We start from the raw sequence: 15,436 nt of genomic DNA, 5'->3' as shown, positions 1-15,436 counted from the left end.
TATCAAAAATATTGCAGCATCACAATATTACAAACTTAAAAAAATTTAGAAATTTGATATTTTTCAGATATTAACATTGACATTATAGTTAGATACTTCTACTTATTAATCAAGACAATGTTGAATAGTATCCAGTTTATCTTAACGACAATTATTCATAATATTGAAACAACTATTTCTGTTTATGTCATGATTAGACAGCAACTTTCCAGAAATACGTTGGACAATAAAATTCAATAGAATAGTTTCAGAAAAATATAAATTGCAATCTATTATAGGATAATTCTAAAGAACAGTCTCACAGTTTTATGTTAATTTAAAAAGTTCAAATTTAAAATTAAATGTATTCTTTTAATTATTATAGAACAAATCTTATTCATTATGCAAGAGGGAAAAAATATATATCAAATTATAATATATAATTTATTTTATTATGCAAGTTTGTTGTTATATTACAAAAGACAATCATATAATCAATAAGACTACAATTAAATTTGATTGTTATATCAAACTAAACTTGTTCAGTTTTATTATTAGATATTTAATTCAAGAGAAATAATTAAATTCTAAATTGCACAATCTATGTACGTACACTAATACAGGTGTACTTTCTTCATTTATTACTACTTACGTAGGCCTATTTTCTAATATTAAAGCGGTTGTAGAACTAGCCACACATTCTTCACTATGTCTACTATTGGCAGAACATGCAGAAGGACATCGAGATTCTCCTTGATCATCCTCGGGTGAAATCTGCTCTTTCGTTTCTTTTGTTTTCCAAGGAAGTAAAGTTCTAAAAATATAATCATAAGCGTTTAATTAATTTGTGTTAATTTAATATTTTTAAATTAACGCAATTTAAAAGTTAACTTTTCATTTTAAAATTTCATTTTACTTCAAAAATAATTAAAATACTTTGTTAGGATAGACTACATTTAATATTTGTTTTAAGTTTTAAAACTGTAAATCTTGCATTTTTATATTTTCACAAAATCACTAATGAATGAAGTAGTTTTTTTAAATTTTAATAAAATAAATTATATTTCCAAAGAATGGCTAGAGAAATGTGCTTAATCCAAGGATGAAGAAAATTCTTTTTCGACTTGATATTTTGGAAATATACAGGACATTCAAAAAGTAGCTGAAAATGAAAATAAAAAGACAGCAAATTGAATTTAGCAATTTATTTTTCAATGTATGTTCCATTAAGTTAACTCATTTTTACATATGGTATCCCCACCTTTTAAGCCCTTCTGGTAGAAACTGGTATTCTTTGATTCTAATCACTGCACTACAAAACATTTCACTTGATCTAGCAATTGCCAACAAGTGCCTTTAATATCATTTTAAAATTTAGGAATAAAAGTGTCTGATGGGGCTAGGCATGAACACCCGATAAAATAAGTCTCAACAAGTTTACACTTGCATCAATTAATTATAAATATAGCATTCTGTTTATAAATAATAACTTCTTTCTGGGAACTTTTTGAACTGAACTTTGGTGTTTACCAAACACAATAATCATATTTCAAATTAACATATAAAATATTTAAACCTTTTTTAAATAATGACAATTAGTAATTTGCCTTTGTAATGAAAAATTCTTATTTAACTAGAAATTTAACCATCAAGCATGATGGAATAGTATTTATGAGAAAGTAGAGATTGAAAGATTGAGAAGAGCTTCAAGTCAAGCTTGACATGACGCTTTTTCTTCAGTCCTTGACAAAGCCATTCTTACTTGATATTGCTCAAGTCAGACTTCACAGCCTTCAGGGATCTCAGTTATTTTTATTATTTTAGATGTAGAATTTACCTGGCCAATTTTACTCTTACACTTTCCCCTAGGCACCTTTTTTTTATGACAAAGTAGCAAGTCTTTTTAATTCCACGTTGATAAACAAAGATTAATTGTATGTACTGTACATTGGTTAGATGAGTGATAACACTTTCTAAATAACAAGCTTGTTAGATCATAACTTCCAATTGGATAATAGAACATCATGTGGTCACTATAGTAAGATTTTTTTAAAAATTTGTTATATATAGAAGTAACACAATGTGACTTTCTTATTTTAAAGTTTACATTTTAAATTTGATGAAGATAGTTTAAAATACTCCACTTGTCAAAATATTTAAAAATGCAACTTAAAGGAAATTTCCTCATTGAGCATGAATGTCATGTGGCTACCTATGTCACTACAACATAAGTGTGATCACAGATCCAAAATCGATAAAACGTTTATTCTATAGCTAATATTTCCACAAAATAAGTAGCTTATACCTGCTATCAGAACATAAAATGAATATAACATACATAAACACACACACAGACGATGGCTTTTATACTATTGATTTTAAAAAATTAATTAGCTACAAAATTTCAATCTAACTTCAATCATTTTATCTAATAAGAACATGAAAATTAAAAATTTAACAATTTCATTCATTCATCTATATATCTATCTTGTATGACAAAATCTAATAATTTAATTTAGAAAAGGCTTTCATTTTTTTAACTATTGATAAATTTCAATGCCAAGTATGGTACAATCAAACATGAAAATCAATAATTTATAAACTTTTTGACTAGTGCAAAAAAATTAACAATTAAAAATGACATTTTAACTTATAAATGTACTGTACAAACCACATCGCAACATTGAATACACTTTTGTTTTTTTTTCTCTCTCTTTGTATTTGTACTATATTGATTAAATGTATGTAGTAGATCAACTTTTATTCCCACAAAATTTGATATTCAGTATCTATAAGATAGATACTGAAATGCTGATAGAAGTAGAGATAGCTACAACTTGACTGAAAGTTCCCAAAAAAATTTACAGTCATTGATGCAAAATATTTAGTAGCATTAGATGATAAACATTTTACAATTTGAGAATTATATTTAATCAAACAAAAATTAAAAAACTTAGAAGATATTTTAAATTAACTATCCAGCATAACTAAAATAATTTTGATTTATTGTTTCTATTAGTTTTATTTCAATAATTTGAAAAATCTGGAGATGTGTTAGCATCTTATGCCAATATTTACAATACTTTATATTAAAATAAAATTTTTAATATAAAATTAAGGAATTTCAGCTAAAATAAATTAAATATACATCTTTTTTAAAAACAACATCAATTATCTAAATTTCCACAACAGGCATTTTCTTTTTTAAAAAATTGTGTGTTCTAGATAATTTAAGAATTTTGTTCTAATGCAGGAAATTCCACTCTTTTTCTGCAGTATAATTTCAAATATACATCTTTCTAATTATTCATTGACCGGTTGTAAGATAGAAATATCAGATACTTAATGAAAATTGTTTCTTTTAATATTGATTTTCTGAACTAAGTAGTTACTTTGTTTAGTTATTTAATAAATAACTTGTTACTCTTGTTTTTATAAAAAAAAAAACTTGAAGTAAAAAATTTTTCTTCACCGTTAAATATTAATTAGCTGTGTTCATTTGTATTTAATTCTGTGCATATTACAACAAATTTATGATCTTTTTTACTAAAAAGAATAAAGCTTCTGAAATAGAATACTAAATATGTTATTAAGCAGTAAAGCTTAATAAATTTTAACTTAATATCTGAAATTCACATCACTATTAGAAAATTAAATTATTTCTCTATTTCCTATCCTTGAATTAATTCCTATTTCCTATATAGTTTCAGAAACATGATAATTTCCATTAAAGTATATGAGATATTTAGAGACATTTTGGGCACAATGTCATTATATGCTCAATACATCTCTAGTATCTCATGCACCTTAATGGAAATAATCATGTTTCTGAAATATACATGATCATATATAGACAAAAATTAATGTTCAATCCATAACCCAATTTTTTAATTAAAGCCAAACTACCAGATTATTACGCTATATTAAGGATAATTTTAATAATTATAAAGTAACTTGCTATAGGTAAACAGTTAGGCTGCCATCCCTTGATAAATTTAATAATTATAAATAATTTTTAATTTATGAAGTTCTGTAAAAAAAAAAGAGCAGCTCCACAACTCTTGCATACCACGAGAATGCATTTCCAGTTATACTACCTTAGACTAATATATCAATATAAAGTTTTCTTATTTTTTTTACTTTTTGAATTGTAATTTATAAGATCTAATAGCAAAATAAAATGGAAGACACTGAATAAATATATTTAATAGAACATTATAAATTATATATTTTTTTTCTATGCTTAAACCCTTCTTTCTAATTTAAGCAGACCACAGTTCACTATTACATCACTGCTTATGAAAAAATTATTCAAATTTCTATATTTGTTGTAAGATTTACAATACTCATTACATTCAAAAATAAGAGACCTTATAGCAAATGATAATGCCAAATTCTAGCCATAACTTGGCTAATTAAATATGTAGATATAAAGAAATTTAGACTAATTTTAACCTTATCTATCAAATTTCTTTTTCCATTTTTTGCGAGATATTGGAATAGCTGTTATTCAAAAACTGATGCTGCTGATCAGAATAAAATATTCTTTAAATCTACTGATCACACAAACACAAACAAACACAATGCTAATTCAAAAACCATAATGATATGAAACAAATTTGGAAAATAATGGTAAAATTTATGCTATTTTAAATTTGCTGAATTATTTGATTACTCTGTAAATCATTTTTATTTGTAGACACAATTAAACTGTTTTGTTTGATAGTACTATTTTTTGCAATGAGTTCATTCACAGCAGAAACAGAAAGAAATTACAAATATATTTATTGCAATATGAAATTTAGTTATCCATTAGATATTAAATTTCATATTGCAAAGTGATATTTATTTAATCTTAATTACTAAATTTTTATTTCTAATAGCATTAAAATAAATATTTATAAATAATACCTAGAAAAAATGCTGGAGAATCCACGTTTCTTTGGTTTTGCACCTTTATATATATCATCACTTGCAATGTCTAAATTATCACAAGAATTATACAATGGTGTTTTATTATCTCCATAAGATTCTGCAACACCAAGTGAAAATTCTGTGCCTGTACTTACAGATGAAGCACTGGTAAATGAGGATGCATCTGTCTGAGATGTAAATAAACAGACTGGGGAATGTCTTGCATTTTCCTTAACACAGTCGTCATCTTTATCACTATCCCCAACGGTAGTAAATGTTGAAATTGATATGTCTTCATTTTTATTGCTTTCATTGCAGGTATTGACAATTTCGCATGCTTCCGTGGCCATAAAATGCTGAACAGTTTCCCTTGTTTTGGGAAAATCATCCCCCATTTGAGATACCTTTCCATTGTCTAAGTGTATGGAGAAATGCCCATTGCTAACAACACAGCTATCTTGTAAATGTATTTGTCTTGTGGAAGGATTATAAACTAATGGTATACTATCTAAAACATTATCAAGAGTAGATTTACCATCTGGAGAAACTTCGTAAATTTGATGTGGTATTGCTGCACTAGCATTATTGCATTCAGTGGCCTTATAAGTGCTTTCAGAGCATTTTTTATCAAGAGAATTACTCTGTAAATTATTTACATTTATAGATGTTACTGATGAACTTTTATTTGATGGTAACGTTTTTGGCAATGATTCCACTTCAACAACAGAAGCAGGCATTGATCATTTTTATGTTTCAGAGTCTGCAGACCTAAAATTAAAAATAAAGAAATTATAATACTATCATAAAAAAGAAACTATTATAATTTTACTCTAATTTTTAAATTTATAAACTTATTAAAAAATTGTATTTGTCACAAAACAATACACATAAAGTAATTTTCATTGAAAACATATATGTAAAGAGTTAAATTCGGAAGAAGTTTACAAAAATACAATTGATGTAATTGCATAAATCACTAATAAGAATATTATATCTTTAGAGTTTCTAATTTCATAAGTGAAAGAAAATAAAAATCTTTCCTTTGATAAAAATTTTATATATCTAGATATGATTAATAGTTTTCAAAAAACTTAACAATATTTCTAGAATTAGAGATTACACAGATTAATGGAAGCAGTGGCGTAGCGTGAGTGTCAGCTGCCCGGGGCAAAGGAAAATTTTGCAGCCCCCTTAAATAAAATACGGGGAATCCCTACAAGTCAGTACAGATGGTGTTGTCAGTCGCTACAATGAGCAAGATGTCATTATTATACATTCATTTAAAAAAGGGGATTCCTGAGTTTCGTCACAGAATACGTAATGAAAAATTCCGTGCTCATTTTAATCAGTCTGAATCGTAGGTGCGACAAAAATATGAAATGAAATGGTTCAAATTTTTACAAGATATTATTATTATTCATTGTAAAAAAATGCTGCCCCCTAAAAGTGCCGCCCGGGGCGGGCCGCCCCTGCCACCCCCACTGCGCTACGCCACTGAATGGAAGACATTAATACACATACAGTAATAAACCAAATACAGTCAAACCTGTTTTTATGCGCTCTTTTTATGTGCGATTTTTTTAATGCGAATTTTTAATTTGTGCGGTATAGTTGGCGACTAGTCTCGTGCGATTCGTCATGTCTTACGTTGACTTATTATAGCTAAATAAACTTATTATAGCATAAAATGCACTTATTATAGTAATATTATTGCATGAATATGCGAAAAATGAAATAATTTACTTTTTAAGTCAACAAAACACCACCTGGACAAAAATATGTAAAACAGACGATAGACCAGACGATGCAGTCAAGTGCTGACATCTGTTGTCAATAAATTTTATTTCGTACGGTTTTGAGTTATTTTCTATGTGAGACTTTTTTTTATGCGGTCCCTGTTGACCGCATAAAAAAATATTTTTTAATTGTGTCGCGAAAACTATTATTTACAGCCATTCGTGAAGTTTCGTGAGGTTTTTTTTTAATGCGTTTTTTTTAATGCGGTCCCTATCCCCCGCATAAAAACAGGTTTGACTGTATAGTCATTTTTCTTAAATGAACAACCTCTTATGTTAGTAAACGATATAAAATATTTAGGAGTAACATTTAACTGGAATTGTAATTTTCAACAGCACTTGAAAAATCTATCTATCAAAATAAATACTTTAATAGATAATGCTATTTATTTATGTTCATCATTAAAAATCTCTAATCTAAAACTACATATGAAACTTTTTAATTCTTTAATAATCCTGTCAATATATTACACTAGCCCTATATGGGCTATGGATTTGTTATACAATTTAGAAAAATTTCATGTCATTTTTCTATGCAAATTGTTTAAAGTAGAAAGAACTGTTCCAGGCTATGCATTACGAAGTAAAATAAATAGATATCAACTATTTCTGTTCTATTTAAAGAGACTAATCAAATTCAATTATAGATTTAAAAATGTTAATGAAGACAATATCAGATTTATTCGTCAAGCTATGTTAAAACAAAATAATGACTCAAGAAATAATAAAAATCTGTGGCAAAATAAATTCAATAATTTATTGCAAATATTTGGAATTTCAAGTAAAATATTTGATAACTTAGAAGCAGACTGGAACATGGATATACATTAATGATGAAATATGCTTTCTCTCAATCCATAATTAAGGACCAAAATCTTTTACTCAATTTTCTTACCATCCATGGTATATAAATACGTTAAATATTCCTTCAGTTTCAACTATTATAACTGCAAATACTAATATGAAAATAAAAAGACCATTAATTCGAATTAGACTTAATGAATATTCATTGTTTATTAATAATACCTATATGGACTTTTCTAAGAACCAATGTTAATGGGTATAACTCTGAAGAATATTCATTGATCGATCTTTTAAAGGATTGCTATAGATTTGCAAAATACCGTCAAAAATATGATATGATGAAAATAGTACGCACAAATCAAAATTATACAGCTAAATTAAATAATCTAATGATAAATCAAACATATAGAATAAATAACTTCTTTAATCAAATAACTAATAACTTATGTATTTATGAAATTAATTGATATAAAATATTGTTAATCATATATCTAACTAAACAAAACAAAATATTTAAATGTAAACAAAAATTTATATGAATTACTGTATATTTAATGTAATTTTATTTATTGTATTCAAGAAAAATAATGTGAATTGGAATAATTGTTAACCAACTGTTGTAAATTTATAAATCACTCATGTAATAACCCCCTGCAACAAGACTTGTCTTAGTACAAATAAAATATTTATAATAATAAATCAAATATAAGAAAAAAGAAATTTATTTAATTATAATTAATCAATCAATCAGTCAGTCATATTCACAATCATATTCTTCTACTGAATAATTTAACAGTAAATGCCTAGAAAATATTTATAAAAAAGTTGATAAGGAATTCCTGTAAGGCTTGGTACTATTTTGTGTTTCAAGAAAATATAGCTATTTAAGAAAACTAAAGCTTAAATGTTTTTGGATCTTTACTCAGACCAATTCAGGAACACTGCATCTTGTCATTGTTTTAAATGTTCATGATAACATTGAAACAATTTCAAACTTCAGCTCATGATAGCTGAAGCTGATCGAAATAAAAATCTGATAACATTTCTCCTTTACTCATAGCTACTTATGAAAATAAAATTTATTTTCTTTTTAGAACTTAAAAATTTGATTCTGAATTTAACCAATTTTGATCATTTTATAAGATAAATGTATTATTTATAATAAGATCTTTTGATATCAGTTTTAAATTCTGAGAAAAATCTATTATAGTATGACTTTATCTTGTCACAATTTGGCAAAGGGTAAAGAAACAAACGTACTTCAACCGCTTAAAAATCAGATTTATAAACTTGCAAATATAATGCTACACCCTTTTAACATTCTATTTAAAATTTGTGTCATCTTTAACATATATAATAATTATTTAATTTTATAATAAAAGACAACACAAAATCAATTATTGAATTTATTAAAGATGACAAATATTTTAAACCTAAAAACTTGGATTCCTAAAACGTCAGATTTAAAGTTCTGTTTAAAGTTAAAATTCAGTGGTGTGTTATAATTATAATTTTAGATTAAGGTTCAAATAATACTGTAAAAATTCAATTTTTTCTCTTCTTTTAAGATAATCAAATGAAAATATTTAATTATGTATTTTACTGCACACATTTTCTTCTAATCTTAGAAAATTCTAATAATTTATTCTTCTTTAACCTACTTATGACATAAACGATTAAAATTCTGCAAATAAATCATTTCCTTTAAGCACTAGTCCATATCTAATTATTTAAACAAAAACAAAAATTTAAGAGCATCTTTAAAAATTGATATCATGACCTAATAAAACATAAAAAATGCAAATATAATCTTTCAAAAAAGTATTCAAATTTATTAGTACAAATTTTTTTTTCACTTCAAATATTGATATCATTCAGTTACATTCTGATGAATAAGAACACACTTTCACTCTGATTAAAATATATTTATCTTTTTAAAAAGCAGTCTTGAATAGCAGGAAATCAGAAGTTATACTGTATAAGATTCTCTATCCAAAATAATGAATAATAAGAAGTGCTTTAACATAACAGGAAAAACAAAAAAATCTTTCAAATAATATATAGTCGTCATCACATCATCAGGAACATCAATTCAAAATAAAATATAGTTACTTACAATATAAATTAGATTGTAAGTTTCAAATCTAATTTATCCCTTCTTAAACAAATTATAAAATATGTAGCAGCATTACATATAAAAATAGACATTCTCTGTTATCATACAGTTTAAAGATAAAGATATAACTGTATTAAGTTATATCTGAGATACAAATTAGTGGATTAGCTGTTGTATTGAATCAAATATTTTTGTAGTATTTTACATGAAAATGAAAAAAATTAACAAAATTTCATGCTTCCAGAAAATAATGATGAAAGTAAAAAAGTCATTGGAAAAATCCAGTTTCTTGTAACACAAAATTTTTATTAGTCAGAATTAAAGTTCTACAACTAACTTTATTCTTTGTTTATTTCCAACTTAAAAAAATAACAGAATTTAAAATACAATATACAAATTGTGCATATACAATAGAAATTTAATCTTTTTAAAATTTTCTATTTAGAAAATTAAAAATCAGATGCCAATGATATAACAATATTTAAAAAAAAAAACCAATCATAAATTTACAATAATTTTTATATTTTATATCCTTAAGAATTCTGAATTAATGAATGGTTGATCATGCAAATTGTATCTATCACAGTCTTTATAAAATTGATTGAAAACTGTTTTTAGATTGAATGCTATCAGATGCATTATTAAATATATATCTCTTTTAACAGTTCATAAATATTATGGAAGTTTTAAATTAAAATAATCAAAAGATATAAAAAAAAGCTTTTCATCTTAAATATTTTTCTATTCTGAAAATTTCAATCAACAATCATAAAAATAAAACAATCCATCAAGATTACATCTATGATTATATGATACTAATCTATTATATTAATAAACAACACTAAAAACATTAAAGTATTGAAAATATTAACTTTGAAAGTTGTGTGTGTGTGTGTGTGTGTATAGAGTAACTTGTAAATTTGAACTCAGAGGGATGACCTAAACAGTTTGAATTAAAAAGAGACTGTTTTTCACATGCTATAGAACAGAGCAAAATAAGAAATGATTTTAACAAGACATTAACACTACATGGAAACAGAATAATGTTTAATCAATGAGAAATATAGAACAAAGATACAGTAGAGCACTCAATTGAATAAAGAAAATCACAAGAATCCATGATAAGCAAGCACTAAAGGATGACTGTAAACCATCCTAATTGTGTGCTAACTGATTTGAAATAAAGTTTAATTTATTAACTTATTTGTAAATTGATTTTTTCAAAATTAATTTATTAATTTTAAATTTCAAAAGTGGAAAAATGTTAATCTGCTAACACGCATTCTTGATTCAAATAAACAAAAGGCAGACTATCGAGTTCAAATTAACAAGAGAATTTTACATTGATTTAAATAGAAATCAGATGGGGACTAGCGTCCAGTTCCAATTAAGTGGAAATTCAAATTAACTGAGTTAGAATTATCAAGAATCTACTGAATATATGTGGTGGTAGTCAAAAATGAATCAAATTTTTGGTACAGATTTTATAACTTATCTGTAATTTTAATTAATAAAATAGCTTATAACCATCCAACCATCAGCCAAATGAATCAGGTAGAAATTATGCTACAAATATTAAATAGAAATTACATGATTAGAACGACAATTCTGCCTGATTAATTTAGTTGATGGTTGAATAATTATCAATACATTGGGTTCTTGGGACATTGATAAAGCTTATAACATTGTGTGTTACACATTAAGTTATAGTTTATAATCTGTAAAGACAAAATCAAGGGTGTAAAATAGATTTAGGAAGCAATCATGTTCTTCTTTGTCAGATACAATATTCATTAACCAGAAATAACTAACAGAAGCCAAATATGATGTTCTTTCCTGTATTCTGTATATATGTAGTTAAAACTGTTTATTAAAACTAATTGATTTCATTACATATATATATGTTTTTAAATGTCCATCTTATTGAAATATACATTTTGAGCTTTAAACTTTCTATAGTGCAAAAACAAACAAAAAAGTTTTAAGTCAATGCAATACATAATGAAAGAAATTATTTTGTTCATAAAATAGGGCTGGCAGAAATACAGTATTAACACGTAAAAACACACAAACAGATAATGAAAATCTTCTTTACTCGCCATAATTTGGCAAAGGTGTAGCCTCTAAAGAAAGGTCATCTCCGCCGTGGGGAATAGTTTGTTCCTGGTGATTGGACATGGCGAGTAAAGAAGATTTTCATTATCTGTTTACGTGTTTTTACGTGTTAAAAGAAATTATTACATAAGCATTTTCAGATCTGTTCATAAAACATTTTATAACTTTTTTAAAATAAAGAGTTATTCAAAAAACTCATAATTTCTTAAAGATTTATTTAAAAGAGTTCGTAAGCCCGAAATGCATCTCTGTAAAGATTATGGATTACCTAGATGAATTTGCCAAATGTCTATAAATTCGCCAAGTCCTGACACCAAAACAAAAATAAAAGAGTTCAGTTTAAACTATACTTTAAAACTAAGATATTTTTAAAAACTGAAAATTACTAAATATGAATGCAAAAAATTCTACAAAGGAAAGTATTAAATGTATTAAAGATATGCATAAACAGATTTAATTTAAATGATTATGTATTCATTCTGTTAACCAGACAGCATAAGTGAATGAGAGATTCGTGATATATAGAGATACAATTGCCAAAATTCTATGGTTGGATTAAAGGACACTTAAAAAATGATTTAATGTTACCATTCTCCAACTTTCATCTATGCTGTTCTACCAAAAAAAAAACCTGAATAATTTTTTAGTTAATAAACAAACATTCTATTTATATTTTTAGAATTTGATTTACCAACAAAAATTAGTTTTTATGTTGAATATAAATATTTGCAAATTTTAGTTTAATTTAGAATTTAAAATATTTAATGCTAAATCATAGCTTTGTTGAGAAAAGATATGGATTAATATAAAAAGCTAGGCATATGACTGTGGGGAAATCTATCACAGCCATTACAAAACAAAGGCAATGAAAAGTGAAAATAAAGGATAGTCCATTGAAATAAGAAGGTACCTGGCAACCCAACATACAGGCCATATTGTAACTGATTATAAAGTATTAATAAAATAATTCAATTAAAATACAAACCAATAATATATTAAATCATTTCTAAAGTCAATATATATGATTATGACAGAAGACAAATAAATGTACTGTACATTTTTACATTTATTTGTAAACTAAGATAAATGTATAAATAAATGATACAAATACCTTATAACACTCCAGCAATTAATGTAATCAATAATGTTTTCAATCTAGCTTAATGGATGTTCTTCAGCTGCTCAAATAGAATACAAAAAAAGAACATATTAGAATATACATAAAATTTAAATTTTAAAAATTTTGACAGAATAGAATATGCCACATTTAACTGTGCAATCATAAGAAAAACCCACAAAACACCCAAAACTGGATGTTAAAATGAAATAAAAATACCTAAAGATACACATTTGCTAATTAAAAACATTGCACTTTGTTGTACAATGTTACATTTTTGTATAATGGTTTCCCATGCAGTGGATAATGAGATCACACATCTATGGTTTCCACTTGTTTTCTAAATATTAAGAATTTCCAATTGTTTTAGGCCAACTAACTTACATCATTTACTGGTCTAATGATCACAGTATTGTCCCAAGCAATCTCCATGTTAGCTTCCTTAGCATATGCCAACAGAGCAATGTCGTCAAGATCTTTCTTCTTAGTCTATTTATGTTCCTTAACATGATTGAGGTTCTGTGTGGATGTGCCAATATATTTCAATTTAGTGTTGAATTGGTGGTCCTGTATAGATATAAAATAAATGTCTGAAGAATTGGAAATGTCATGGGTTCTTGTCATTGAGTAAAATCTGAAAAATATTGAGTTACACTTACAGGCAAGGCTCAGACTATTAAATAATGAAAATTCTGTAATCCAGCAACTGCAACTGTATAGGAACTCTATTGGTAATTCAATGATCCAAAATGTAAAATTTTATTTATTTTGGTTGATTACATACAGATTGTTATATGCATTTCAGGCAACTTTCATTTTATGGCCTCTCATCAGTAATTTGTATTGAATAAACTGCCTTGTTGTTATATGCAATCTCTTTTATATTTTATGTGGTCTTTCCTTCATCTTGCATGTTTTAAAAGCATCAATCAAACTATTTATCAATTTGTTACAATATCCATATTGGAACACAAATTTCCTAATGTAATTAAGTTCCTTTAAGGTATCATGCATATTCATGCTATATGTAAATGACCTTTCTATTAATGATCAGAAGGTAATTTGAAAGAGCCAATTGAAAATGTGTGAAATAAAAATAGGGTGATAAGTGAGTTTCTGATATTTGCTGGCATGGATTTCACTCCTTATAAAAGTGATGATGATGTCTAAAAAGTAGACTTCCGTATGGTTTTCTTGTTCTAATTGTAATTGCAGTCTTACATATTTGTAGTCTGTCATTAATCTTTTCAAGAAAGTGTAGCAAGTTGGATTTGGTGCATCTCCAAGGATTTTTGAGTTAAACTCTAACTGTAGTAAGTTTTTTTGTCCTCAGATCAATAAGTTCATTTTTGGTTAAGTCAGAATCTGCAATACAGTTTATATCAGAAAAAAAAGGATTACAGATCCATGTTTCAATTTTCATGCCAAATTTTGAGAAATGCAACAACTATAATATGATATAAAAATAGCTGTTGTTTTTATTGGTGACCACATATACAGCTAATACTGCTGTCATTTATTACATACATTTATAAGTGAAACAAACATTAGATTTTAGTAAAAGGTTAGGGAGAATAAAGATAATGAGTTAATTTTTTCCAGTCTAAGCTCATGGACCCCTGGTTAAGAATCCTCAATCTAAACACTTGTCAATAAGTATACATTAAGGAATCCAATGTGAAGATCATTTTGGACAACACTAAGATCATTAGACCAGTGAATAATGTGTTTAGCCTAAAACAATTGGAAATTCTTGAGATTTACAAAGGAAACACAGACCATGAATGTGTTGTCTATTGGAATGTGAATTCATTGTCCAGTACATGGAAATTGTTACACAAAATGTGACATTGTATGATGTAAAATGTTTTTAATTTGCAAATAAGTCAAATCTAAGTATTTTTATTTTTAGATAACTTTGATATCATTTTAACATGCAATTTTTGATTGTTTTGTAGATTTTTCTTGCAATGCCACAGTTAAATGAAGCATATTCTATTCTGTCAATAATTTTTAATGTAAATTTTGTATATTTCCTAATACATTCTTTATATTCTATTTGAGCAACTGAAGAAGAGCCATTAAGCTGAATCAAAACATTATTTACATTAAATTATTGCTGGGGTGTTGAGAGGTATTTGTTTTATTTATTTGTTTCTCCAGTTCTTATTGTTGCATATTATAAAATCATGTACAATTTTACAAAAGGAGATATGGTACTAGTATTGCTTTATTTAAAAAGATACAAGTGTAATAATTCTAAAGTTAAATATAATTGTAACTAGTTGCTGAGTTTATGGATTACACTTAGGCTAATAATTGACTGCATGAAGTAATTTGGCCTAAAGGTAGACAGTTTAATCAAATTAGGTCAAATGTTCTTTCAGATACTTTTAAACTACTTTTGATTAAAGCTATTTTGTACAATATCAGAACCTAACTGCCAACTTTATGCAAAATTATTTCATATGTTTAATCAGTTTCTAGTCTAAATATAGCCTGAATAATCCAATAATTAGATATTTAAATATTAACAACCGGATTAGTAATTATTTATATATATTTTAATGTAAAATTGAAAGAACAACAAATTCC

At 26.0% G+C, this 15,436-nt stretch overlaps 1 protein-coding gene across 3 annotated transcripts in view; it reads right to left on the bottom strand.

Annotated features, from left to right (window-relative positions):
- The window catches only part of LOC136986082 (TBC1 domain family member 14-like), a 65,368-nt gene that overhangs the window by 32,899 nt on the left and 17,033 nt on the right, over positions 1 to 15,436 (bottom strand). For 2 of the 3 annotated variants that reach the window (XM_067283540.1, XM_067283537.1), the window contains exons 2-3: positions 4,891 to 5,661; positions 632 to 793 (exon numbers count right to left, since the gene is read on the bottom strand). In XM_067283540.1, the coding sequence (XP_067139641.1) occupies positions 632 to 793; positions 4,891 to 5,630 (902 nt within the window). In that variant the 5' untranslated portion in view covers positions 5,631 to 5,661. Of the gene's footprint in view, positions 1 to 631; positions 794 to 4,890; positions 5,662 to 12,835; positions 12,952 to 15,436 lie in introns of those variants that run through there. The other variant, XM_067283538.1, reaches the window with a different exon arrangement.

The sequence above is a fragment of the Centruroides vittatus genome, unplaced genomic scaffold (assembly GCF_030686945.1).
Source record: "Centruroides vittatus isolate TY-2023 unplaced genomic scaffold, ASM3068694v2 contig_990, whole genome shotgun sequence".
NCBI classification, from domain to species: Eukaryota; Metazoa; Arthropoda; class Arachnida; order Scorpiones; family Buthidae; genus Centruroides; species Centruroides vittatus.
The sequence above is the reverse complement of the archived record's forward strand: the minus strand, read 5'-3'. Positions and strand labels throughout refer to the sequence as shown.